General features: G+C 38.2%; 2 protein-coding genes across 2 annotated transcripts; both read right to left on the reverse strand.

Annotated features, from left to right (window-relative positions):
• Positions 1–489: 489 nt before the first annotated feature.
• On the reverse strand, positions 490–8,026 carry si:ch211-264f5.2 (uncharacterized protein LOC570749 homolog). The gene is made up of 8 exons (XM_053228394.1): positions 7,755–8,026; positions 6,443–6,768; positions 3,438–3,777; positions 2,173–2,361; positions 2,019–2,082; positions 1,769–1,854; positions 1,165–1,211; positions 490–1,045 (listed from the first exon to the last, which is right to left on the reverse strand). The coding sequence occupies exons 1-8, from the start codon at positions 7,798–7,800 to the stop codon at positions 965–967; spliced, it is 1,179 nt and encodes a 392-aa protein (XP_053084369.1). The 5' UTR covers positions 7,801–8,026; the 3' UTR covers positions 490–964.
• A 398-nt stretch (positions 8,027–8,424) lies between these two features.
• LOC113529066 (olfactory receptor 51E1-like) lies at positions 8,425–9,406 on the reverse strand. The gene has a single exon (XM_053228662.1). It carries the CDS (start codon positions 9,361–9,363, stop codon positions 8,425–8,427), a length of 939 nt encoding a protein of 312 aa, XP_053084637.1. The 5' UTR covers positions 9,364–9,406.
• Positions 9,407–12,887: the final 3,481 nt, after the last annotated feature.

Genomic DNA, 12,887 nt, shown 5'->3' on the forward strand with positions numbered 1-12,887 from the left:
CAAAGTTCGACGTTTGTGCATGCTGAGATGCTGTTCTGCTCACCATGGTTGTAAAGAGTGGTTATTTAAGTTACTATAGACTTCCTGTCAGCTCAGACCAGTCTGGTCATTTTCCTCTGATCTCTCTCATCAACAAGGTGTTTCAGCCTGCAGACCCTCCACTCACAGGATGTTTTTTGTTTTTCGCACCATTCTGTGTGAGCAGGTGTACGGATGTTCCTATTAAAGTGGACAGTGTATGTAATAAGCCCTGCCCACTGCATACTCCAAAATGCATTTTTTTTGCTAACAAAATTTTATTTTTATTCACTTCAGCTAAGTAATCTGCAGCTGAACTAAACCATCCCTGAATGAGGATGGGGGTGTGATGCAGAACTTATTTTCCCTTTACAGCCGCCTAACAGTTCTATGAAGTGCTAGTCATATGGAAGTTTACATTTTGGTGACAGCAAACTAAAGATGAAGAAACAGTTTGTTAATCCAGTCGAGTTAAAAATGCATAACAGTTTCCTGATATTTCAGTACACATTTCAGTTACTTTACTGGACGTGAGTAGATCACAAACTCACATGGTGCAACCACTCACATTCGAACACGCACATTCAAAAACCTGTCACATCCAGACACCCATCACATCCAAACACTCGTCACATCCAAACACCCGTCAAATCCAAACACTTGTCATATACAAACACTCATCATATCCAAATCCAAGATCCACATCCAGACACCTGTCACATCCACACAACTGTCACATCCAAACATCCATCATTAACACATTTTTATTTTTTTATATTCATATACAGTTTAACTGTAATGTAACATGAAATAAAATAAAGTGAAGTCTGAGTGATGTCATTAAAACAAATCCATAACCAAATGTAAAAGCATATGTGTATGTGTGTGTATGTGTGTGTATGTGTGTGCCCGTGTGTGTATGTGTGTTTATATGCGGTGTGGCCATCTAAGAATTTGATTCTTCTTGGAGTTGAAGGACAACGGCTCTGCTCCAATCATGGTCCAGCAGCTCAGCATCATCACTCACCTGTTTATTAAGGATCATTAATCATTAGTCTGTAGCTATATCACTGAATCTACACTTACAAATTCATCATTGTTTTAATGTGTGTGTTATAAATGTGTGGTTATAGTGTGTTTATTCACACTGAGCTTGGCTGACTCCGCCCACTTCTCCCTTACCTGAGCCTCACCTGGATAGTTGCAGAAACAAGAATTTCAATATATACATTCTTTCATGTTTACTAGTATGTACCACAAATTAGGAAGTGGGATGTAATACCAAACTCCAGAATTAAATTATGGATGAAATTCTGAAGAATGAAATCCAGATTTCATTTGCTCATGAAATTGAGCAAAGTTGTAGATTATGGTTATAATTAAGATTTATATAATTAAGTTTTTTTTCCAGTTAATATGTGGTGAAACCCAACCTGTACAGAATACCAGCACTAAGACTTTTACTGTAACATCTAACACAGACACACACACAAATGTAGAGAATCAAACACACACACTCCTCCACAAACATTTCAATAAGTAAGACAGAACTTCCAGTAGCACTTCCCATTTGTGTCACAGACACTGCACTCTTTGCTATTAAATTAAGCAATTATAAACTTTAGAGTTCCTGTTTCACCTTAAATTCTTTTCAACTACTGTGTTTGTAATCTGTAATGTTTTTACATGTTTGTACTGTTTCATTCATTACATTTCATTATTACTGAGTGTGTGTTTGTGTGTTACTCACGCTGGTGTGTCCTACATCTCCAACACACTGCACCCACCAGTACTGACATCACTGCAGCCAAAAGCATGATCACACACACACTCAATCTGCAATATAAAACACAGTGATCGCACACACACATACACACACTGACACTTTCAATCTACAATATAAGTCAAAGAGATGAGGAACGGTTCTATGCAGACAGAGAATCGAGGTGATATCATCACATCACACAGAACAAACAAAAGTACAGCAGTATCATACACACCTGTGTGAGGCAGTGGGTGTAGCAATGGGCGGGGATTCAGGTATGTTTGATGGATATTCTAGCACTGTGAGAGTAAAGTGAACAGAGTTAGTGACGCGTGCACGTGTGTGTGTGTGCATGTGTGTATGCAGTGTGACGTGCAAGTGGTAGTTACCTATCGCAGGTGAAGTGAACACATTCTCAGGTATCACAGATGTCGAGGATGTGGTTGAAGATGTGGTTGAGCCACGTAAAAAGCTGGGCGGTGTTTGTGTGTGGAGTGTGTGTATGTGTGGATTGTGTGTGTTTGAGTGTGTTACTGTAGTAGTGGATGTGTGTGATGGTGATGGAGGATCACTATACACTGTGAATGGAGGAGAGTCAATGTTTATTACCAACACAATTCAGTTCAGGTTGTTTATTTTAACAACACAATCACAAAGTAGCAACATACACATACAAAGCAGTGCAAGACTATGTGTGTGGTTGTGTGTAGTTTGTATACATCCATGTAGTTGTGTGTGTAGTTGTGTAGCGTTTACACACCTGTGTGGTTGTGTATGTAGTTGTGTATGTAGTTGTGTATATAGAGTACTTTTTTTGTGTACTTTTATGTGTAATTGTGTAGTTCTGTAGTTGTGTTGTTGTGTGTGCAGTTATATATGTAGTTTGTATACAGTTGTGTGTAGTTGTTTAGTGAGTACACAACTGTGTAGTAGGGTTGTGTGTACACACTGGTGTATTTATATAATGTGTAGCTGTGTACAACACAAATACACACTACACAGGTGTGTACGCACATGTGTACACAGCTGCCTCACAACTGCACAAGTGTGTACACACTGCACAACTACAAAGGTGTGTACACACTTGTGCAGTTGTGAGGCACCTGTGTACACACGTGTGTACACACCTGTGTAGTGTGTATTTGTGTTGTCTACAGCTTCACTGGGAGTGAATGGAGTGGGTTTTTTTTTTTAACAAAAAACCCATCTCAATGTTTACTGGACTGTGTGCTCTTTCTTTGTCTACCTCAAAGCACAGCCTCTCTTTATTATGATTGGTAGGCCTCTCAACTGCCAAACAGTGAAACAGGAATGAAACATGACTGACATGTCAAACTTAAATGTATTGGTGCCAGTCAGAATCGCTTAGAGCCTGCAGTAGTGGTATAATTTGCAAATATTGTAAATAAATTTTAAGTATAAAGTTCTGCTTGATTATTTGCATTCATTTCTGAAATTGGTTGTTTATAAATCTAGCTAGCTAGTGGTCACTTCCTTCCTAGCTGCTGTTTGGCATGAAATAGCAGACACTGTTGACCTTTAGAAGAAGTTTTTTGTCAGGGAGCAAAAAAGGTCATTTTACCTGTCTTGGTACAGTAATATGGATTGGCTTTGTTTATTATGTGTAGTGTGTAGTTGTGTAATGTGAACAAACCTGTGTCATTGTGTAGTGTGTAGTTATGTGTTGTTGTGATGCAGATGTGTACAGGTGCTTGGACTCCTGCGGCACTGCACCAGTACCAGCCGGCATCATCTGTCTGAAGCCCCGTGTACGCCACACTGAGCAAGCCTTGCCCCTCATCTCTGAGCTGCAGCTGTGCATGCTGGGATATCTGAGCACTGCGCTGAGATTGGCAGGAGTGCAGGTCTCCACCCCTACACCACTTCTTTTCCACCTTCTTCAGTCTGTCGCTGTACAAACACTGCACATGCACAATTCCTCCCTCAGAAGCACACAACAATGCACTGCTGACCGTCAAAGTTAATGCATGAATAACAAGTTACTGCAATTTCCTTTTAATGCCACAAACTTTTTTGACTCCATTAATGCAGGTTTTGGTATTACTCCTTACATCACCCATAGTTTAGCAGTCCACTACCAGCAGTTGGCGAATTAATTTTTATTGTTAAAACAAGCATGTCTGTGGTGCATGATGGATACAGGACAAGGACTTTTAAATGGCAAGTTCAGTTACAAATCCTTGTCAGATGGGACTATCAATAAGACCAAAGTTTTTTGCTTTTACTGTTGATGTGAATTGAGTTACCAACAGAGTACAACCAGTCTTAAATAACCAAAACTATAATATATAATATAAAAAGCTAAGCACACAGCTTATGCAGCCAGTGTTTATGCTAGCCCTGGCTTGCGACAGGCGACTCTTGATAGTGTGTGTGGGAAATCCATGGATAAACTACAAGCAAGCTAACAGCAGCTATAGCAAAATGACTGGCTTTCTGTACCTTTGAGGGTTTCTGGACAATTTTTGTCATTGTTTTTTGTGTCAATAAATTCATATATTTGCATAAAGCAAGCATATCATGCCTAATCCCATGTTATAAGAGTATAACACTTGAAAAAAAACCAACTCCATTTAGGGACAATTTTGACAAAAAGCCCAGGTTCTGAGAATGAAAAGCGTCCCCAGAGCATGATACTTCCACCACCGTTTCACTATAGGGATGGTGTTAATTGAGGTATGGCCTGCTTTAGGTTTGCACTTCGAAATAGCGCTTTGAAACCCGCCCAAATACAGTATCTTGATCTTGGCACCAAATAACCATATGTTTACTGGGTCATGCTCATGCTTTCTGGCTCTTCTTGAGCAATGGTTTCTTTCTAGCCAACCTCCCATACAGTCTTCAATTATGCACAGCTCTTGACATGGTTGTCTGGTGCACCTTCACTCTACTATAACCCATTGTACTCTGTAATTCCTTCAGAGTGACTGTTGGTCTCACAGTGGCTTCCTTCACTAGCCTCTGTCTTGTTTTTTCTCTGAATTTTAAGGGAGGGCCTTATATGGTAGCTCTTGGGCAGTGTCCGACCTTTAGATATAATTGTACACCCTATTCCTAAGTTAAGCAATTCTATTACCTTATCTTTAACTTCCTTAGAAAGCTCCTTAGTCTTCATTTTCACTCCTTTCCCTCAGACTGGCTGTCTCTTTGATAATAGTTCAACTGAGGTGGTTTTTGTTCAGAAAATGGGAGTTGCTTTAATATTTCACAGGTGAGTGCCAATTATAAGTCAATCATGTCCTCATTAAGACAATATCTTTCATGTGGAGCTTGTGGAACCTGGGGGGTTGAATACTTATGCAAGTATTCTTAGTTTTTCTCAGTGTTTTTAGTTTTTCAGTATTCCCAGTACTCCTGTTATTTCCATTTCATTCTATTCTATTCATTTACTATTTTATGCATATTCTATTCTGTTCATATACTATTATATTTTGTTTCTGTTTTATTAATATCCTATTTTATTCATATTCTATTCTATTCTATTTGTAGGAGCCATATGCATAAATAAGTGTATTATCATTTTTACTTAATGTAAAGCCTAGAATGAACTTGAATTTGAATTGGTGTTGCATGTGGGCATTGGGGCCTGCAAGCATGTAAAGGAATATTTTGTTTCTTTTTCTTTATTTGTTTCATGTTTATTCAAAAATAAATTCATGACATCAATTTAACAACATCCTCTGAGATTTTATGCATGACAAGTCGCACCAGTAACTTTAAAATCAAGGAAACACTAGAAACACTTGATTTTACTTGATTTTACACTATTCATATTCTATTTTGTTATGCTGTCATAGCTAGTCTTGCCGGAGTCCCTGCTTGCACTCTGCACACAATGTACATATTCTTTAACCATTACGTGACAGTTAGAATACCTAACAATCTCTCTCTCTCTCTCTCTCTCTCTCTCTCTCTTGAGAGCTACATACGCTACTCCTGAGATACCAGTGATCCTGACCCATTCTGCTCTCCGGACCTGCCTGATCCATCCTGATGGCCTACTTGTGGTTGGATTTCACATCACTTGGAACCCACTTTCTGCTGTTGAGGATGGCCCCACACGGACAGCCTACAGTTACATGAGATTTCTGTGGATGGTACAACGTAGAAACCATGAAGATGGCTGTGGACTTCAATTGATATGAACAGTTTTGCTATGATGGCTTAGGATTACAGTTGCATTGATAGCTTTAGGACTGCAATTCACATGAACAGTTTTGCACTCAAGTCTCCATCAATGAACAGTTGATAACTTCAACAAAATAGACTTCATGTGTAAACTATAATGAATTTTCTTGGTTACACAATTGCACTTTTTGACCATACAGTATACAGTTTAGAAGGGAATTATTTATAATCGCACTATCCGGTGTCACCCAGATGAGGATGGATTCCCTTTTGAGTCTCGTTCCTCTCAAAGTTTCTTCCTCATATCGTCTCAGGGAGTTTTTCCTTGCCACTATTGCCTTGGGCTCGCTCATTAGGGATAAATTAATAAATTTAAAATTTATATCCTGAATTTATATATTTCTGTAAAGCTGCTTTATGACAATGTCCATTATTAAAAGTGCCATACAAATAAAATTGAATTGAATTTTATTTCTATTCTATTGTTTTTTTAAAATTTCTATTCTATTCTATTCCAAGGTTCTCACCATCAGTCACTTGCAGCTCCAACGATGTCCTGATATCACTCTTTCCGCTAATGTCGACGGCACACCAGTACCTTCCAGCATCTTGGACTCGCAGCTCAGAGAACATGAGTGTGATAACCAGCTCGTCCGGGTTGTCCATCACGCTAAATCGGCCTGCCCACTCTCTCACACGCACACATGTGTACCACATCCTCCCTCTGCACCAGTACTTTTCCTGCTCTCTGAACCTCCAGTTGTAGTGGCAGGGAATTGTGATGGAGCCACCGAGTTTAGCTGTCACTTTTTCTACAGTCCATAAACATGCACATCCTGTAGAACAAGAAGTGACAGAGTGAGTGACAACTTCATACACAGAACATTTACACAGACTATTTACATATGTGCAACTGGTAGTGTTACTAACTTCCCAGTTTTACTAGTTTCCCAGTGTTCCCATTGTTCCAACTTTCCTCCTGTTGGTTCTAATTTTCACAGTCTCTTTTTTCCCAGTGTTAATAGCTTCCCAGTGTTCCTGCTGCTTCCCAATCCAAAGGGTATTGCTCAGGTGCCAAAATATAACACAGCAGAGCTAAAATATAACATAACAATATAACTTAGTAAGAGACAATAAAATAAAGAATTTCATTACTCAGCATTGTTTTTACATTTTAAGCCTGAAAACACAGCTTCCCAATATTCCTGGTATTTCCCTAGTATTTTTATTTTTCCAGTGTTCTCAGAGTTCTAGTTTTCTCAGAATTCCCAGTGTTTTTACTGTGATGTTGACAGTCAGTAAAGTCAGTAATGGTGTAAATCTGTAGACGCAGCAAGCAGGCAAATGATTGCACATATGCACGTGAGCATCAGTCTAGAAGGAAATCAGTGTTGCGACAGTGAGAGGAACTCACCATGCAATTTGACGTCAAAGCAGAACACTCAGTCACACAAAGCACACAGAACATGCAGTCACACAGAGTCTGCAGTCACACAGAAAATGCAGTCATGGCACGTCTACTTGGATTTTACACATTATTCAGTATAACTTCTTAACTCTGTGTGTGTGTTTGTGTGTGTGTGTGTGTGTGTGTGTGTGTGTGTGGAGGGAGGGAGGGAGGGATGTCACAAGCTGTTTGATACTTAACTCTTTTATTTGTACTATGAACATTGAGTGAGTAATGTGTGATGTCTGTGTAGTGTTTGTAATGTGTGTAGTGTGATTTTGAACCTGATAATATTTTGAGTTCATTACTGAAATGTCTCTAAGCTCAAGACAGTATTCAGATGTTAGATGTAAAATATACATAGAGGCGACTCACCTGAAATGGCATGGAGGATGAGGACAGGAAGCAGCAGGACCTCCATTACTGAACTCAGTCTGAATCACACTGTTCTTCATCAGAAGCTCTGCTGTTCCTCAGCTGGTGTTGTGTGTTAACATGTATACACACTCATCAACACACTCGTCTACACGCTCTCTCACTTACACTGTCACTTCCCCAACTCGCTGTGATTTAGAATTTCAACAACCACGTCTCATTTCTGCTTCATCTGAGAGAACCACCAAGTGTGTGTGTGTGTGTGTGTGTGTGTGTGTAGCACAAAGCAATGACTAAAGTGAAATCTTAATTTAATTATCTGTGTTAAAACAACATGATACAGGGAAAAAAAACAAACAAACATAAAATCAGAATGAATAAAGTACCATTACAGTGATCAGACTCATGTGTAGTACACACTGTGCAAGTATCAGAACAACATGAACACACACCAGTACAATACTCCAGGCTTTGGATATACAAACATTATCACAATCTAGTTTAATAACTGTTTTTTATAACTGTTCTGCTCTGACCAAATGTGGTGGAGACAATAACTTAACAGGTTCTATAAGGGCCTCTGCTGCCCTATACACATATGTACACATTACAGTGTGTAAAAATAAATATATAAGTAATATAAACAACCAAATAAACAAACATCAGATTTTTAATCTAAAAATATGTGTCTTCTTCTTCCAAAACATTTTTTAATTCTATTAAAAATCTCCTGAAGTTTCAGTCCATATATAATGGGATTTAATAGAGGAGGAATAACCAGATTTTCCACTGACATGATCATGGCAATAATGTGAGGCATATTTCCTTCTAATCTACTATTTATAATTTCAAAACATGAAGTGACAGTGAAACTTGTGAAAATTAAAAGATGTGGTAAACAGGTCTGTAGAGCTTTTCTTCTGAAATCTTTTGAATTCTTTAAACAGACAGCAAGTATCCTGATATATGAGTAGATTATGAAGATAACTTGTGGAAATACAGCAATGACAAAAATGAACAGTCCGTATGCATTATATGCTGAAATATCTCCACAACTCAGTTTAACAATTGCATAATTACTACAGTATATTCTATTTAATTTGAAATTACACAGTTTAAGCTGATATATTAATACCACTGCTATACCATTTTCACAACTAGGCATAAAACAACACAAAAATATTAGCTTTTTCACAGTAGACATTTTTACAATAGCAGCATATTGTAGTGGTTTGCAAATAGACACATATCTGTCATAGGCCATAGCTGACAACAGCATGAACTCTGACGTGACATAAGTATAAATGAAAAATGCCTGAAATACACAAGCATCAAGGGAGACAATTAGATTTTTGGATAAAATATCACTCAGCAGTTTGGGGTAAAAAGCAGTAGCTCCACCTAAAGTGTTCATGAGCAAAGCAATGATGAAAATGTACATGGGCTCATGGAGACGCTCATTTGTGCATATCACAAAAATGACAATAGTATTAAAACAAATGGTCATCAGGTAGACAGATAGTGTAACTAGAAAATAAACATATCTGTACTTCTCCAGCTCCACATGTCCTGTCAGAATTAAATATGTAACATTATCAGAATAATCCATTAATCTGTCACAGTTATTAATGGACAATTAACACCAGTTTATATATTATTCAGGTAGTTTAATAAGAAAATTTTTTCTTTTTGTGGTTAAGAAAGCAGATTTCTGTACATTTATACATTCTTATTTCAATACATATTCTTTATTGGCTGACTGACTGACAGAAACACTGGTAAGCCCCACCTAGTTTTTTTTAATTCTCTGCTCACGTAATTGTGAAAAATCTTTTGAGAATTACAAAAAGAATATCAATCTATTTGTCTGTCACTGGTGGTTTTTAATCCCTAAATCTCCACTGTGCCACTTCTACACTTCATGTACTAAAACACAGTATGTCCAAGAAAGAGCAAGTGTGGTACCACTTTCGGTCTGTGATTATTTTAAGCATATAAAAAGATGAATTGTTTAATTTCACCCAACATCCATGTATATCCAACCATCCAGCATCCATGTAATGTATATCAGAAGATGTTATGAGGCTTCTCTCTATGTTGATGGTATTTGTATTTTTAAAGGACCTGCTGGATGTTCAATTTAATTCAGAGTCACAAAGCAGATTTATCGAAATCCAGAAGTAGATTTAGATCTTTACTGAACAAGCCAGAGGTGACAGTGTAGAGGGAAAACTCCCTGAAATGGCATGAAGGAAAAACAGGGAGATTTTGGCATAAACTGTCTTTGGTAGGTGGAGATATTTACTGTATCCATGTGAACAATGAGTTACAAGTACAGAAACAAGTATAGAAGGAGAAGTAAAGCATCAGAATGGAACAGTCTCCTTCCTTGAACAGTATTGGTACAATTCAATAGATCCATAGATACAATAGATCAAAATATTCTTCTAGACAGTATAGAACATGTTGTTGGAGTGAAGTAAATGGCTCTTTTCAGTCTCCAATCTTATTTGATTGATTGTCATAAGTTTGTAGATATAAATGGTGACTTCTCTATATGTACTAAAGTAAAGTTTTTTGTTGTTTCTGCTATATATATGCTACCTCTGGGTACAATTATTTGTAAACATGGTATTAGCTTCCACTGTTATGTTGGTGAGACAGCTGCACTCACAGTATCACTTTATTAGGAACACTCGTACACCTATGTATTCATGTATGCAACTATCTATTCGGCCAATAGTGTGGCAGCAGTGCAATTCATAAAATCCTGACCCTTTCTGCTATCCAGACCTGCCTGATCTGTCCTGATTCTTTCTCATCAATTGGAAATCACTCGCTGCTGCTGAGGATGGCCCCACATGGACAGCCTGAACATCATTGAGATTACTGAGGATAGTACCACTTAAAAACCATGAAGATGGCTTTGGACCACATTTCATGTGAACAGTTATGCTATGATGGCTTAGGGCTACAATTGCTATGAGAGTGTTAGGACTGCAATTGCCACGAACAGTTTTGCACTCAAGTCTCCATCAGTGAAACAGTGGATAAAAAGACTTCATGTGAAATGGTAATGAATTTCCTGGTTACACAACTGCACTATTTGACCATGTAGTACACAGTTATAGAAGGGATTTATTTATAATCGCACTATCCGGTGTCACCCAGATGAGGATGGGTTCCCTTTTGAGTCTGGTTCCTCTCAAGGTTTCTTCCTCATATCGTCTCAGGGAGTTTTTCCTCACCACTGTCACCTCATTAGGGATAAATTCATACATTTAAAATTTATATCCTGAATGTATTTATTTCTGTAAAGCTGCTTTGTGACAATGTCCATTATTAAAAGCACTATACAAATAAAACTGAATTGAATTGAATTGAAATGCAGATACAGGCCAACAGCTTTGGGTAATGTTCACAAAGCTGCCAAAAAAGGCATTTTAGTAAGTGAAAATATCTTGAATAAAGTCACATTTATCTAGTATTTCCTATTATAGATTACATAAAAATACGTATAAGATTACAATTAACCAAATATAAGATTATTAAATCTATTTCTAAATGTTTTTTACTCATTTCAAGCTTTACATTTTTTGTTTTATTGGCACATAAATTGCCAATAGAACAAGACTATTTCAAGCTTGAAATTAGTAAAAATCTTGTAATCTTGTAAACAGAAATACTAGATAAATTTGACTATATTCAAGAATTTTTCACTTGCTAAGATGTCATTTTTTGCAGTGAAACAGAATGGGGAAAAAATGTGCTCTCAGTGATTTTGACTGTGGCATGATTGTTGGTGCCAGACAGGCTGGTTTGAGTATTTCAGAAACTGCTGATCTCCTGGAATTTACATGTACGACAGTCTCTAGAGTTTACTCAGAAAAGAAAAAACATCCAATGTGGACAGAAATGCATTGTTAATGAGAGAGGTCAATAGAGAATGGCCAGACTGGTTCAGTTTGACAGAAAGGCTACAATAACTCAGATAACCACACTGTACTGTTGTGCTGAGCAGAAAAGCATCTCAGAATGCACAACACATCGAACCTTGAGGCAGATGGGCTACAACAGCAGAAGACCATGTTGAGTTCTACTTTTGTCAGCCAAGAACAGAAAACTGAGGCTGCAGTGGGCACAGGCTCATCAAAACTGGACGGATGAAGACTGGAAAAATGTAACCTGGTGAATCTTGATTTCTGATGAATCTCGATTTCTGCTAAGGCGCACAGATGGTAGGGTCAGAATTTGATGCCAACAGCATGAATCCATGGACCAAAACTACCTTTTGTCAACAGTCCAGGCTGGTGGAGGTGGTATAATGGTGTGGGAAATGTTTTCTTGGCACACTTTGGGCCCATTATTTCCAATCAATCATTGCTTGAATGCCACAGCCTATTTGAGTATTGTTGCTGACCATGTGCATCCACACAATTTACTCAAGGCAGGGGAAGCAAGGTGGCATCAGAGCTTGGCTAAAGCTAAACCCACATCGACTATCTCACCCAAGCATCTTTCTTGCACATGTACAGTTTCTGCTGAATAAAATGGATGAACTGCGGCTTCGGATAACTTTGCATAAACAGAATTTGGAACGCAGCATCATGATTTGTACGAAAATGTGGCTTAACAACAACATTCCTAGCAGTGCCATTGAGCTAGAGGGTTGCAGTGTCTTCAGGGCAGATGGAACGGCAGTGGCCTCTGGTAAGAGCAAAGGAGGAGGTCTGTGCATTTATGTGAACAAATCATGATGCACGGACTCGTGTGTAACTGCTCTGCTAATTTAGAGTATTTGATGATTAAATTCAGACTCTTCTATTTACCCAGAAAATTTTCAGCCATTGTTGTGACGGCAGCTTACATTCCTCCAGATGCTAATGCTAAACTAACTATGGAAGAACTGCACACCGCAGTCAACAAGCAACAGTCTGCACATCTGCATGGACATCCGGATGAACTGTAAATCCAAAATTCCACTTGAATATCTCCTGCTCTACCAGAGGAGAAAATACATTGGACCATGTTTACATGAACATTGCTGAGACATACAAGACCATGCCCCTCCCCCATTTGGGTCAGTCGGATCACCTCTCTTTGTTCATGCTACCCAAGTACATGCCACTCATT

The sequence above is a fragment of the Pangasianodon hypophthalmus genome, chromosome 23 (assembly GCF_027358585.1).
Source record: "Pangasianodon hypophthalmus isolate fPanHyp1 chromosome 23, fPanHyp1.pri, whole genome shotgun sequence".
Taxonomy (NCBI): Eukaryota; Metazoa; Chordata; class Actinopteri; order Siluriformes; family Pangasiidae; genus Pangasianodon; species Pangasianodon hypophthalmus.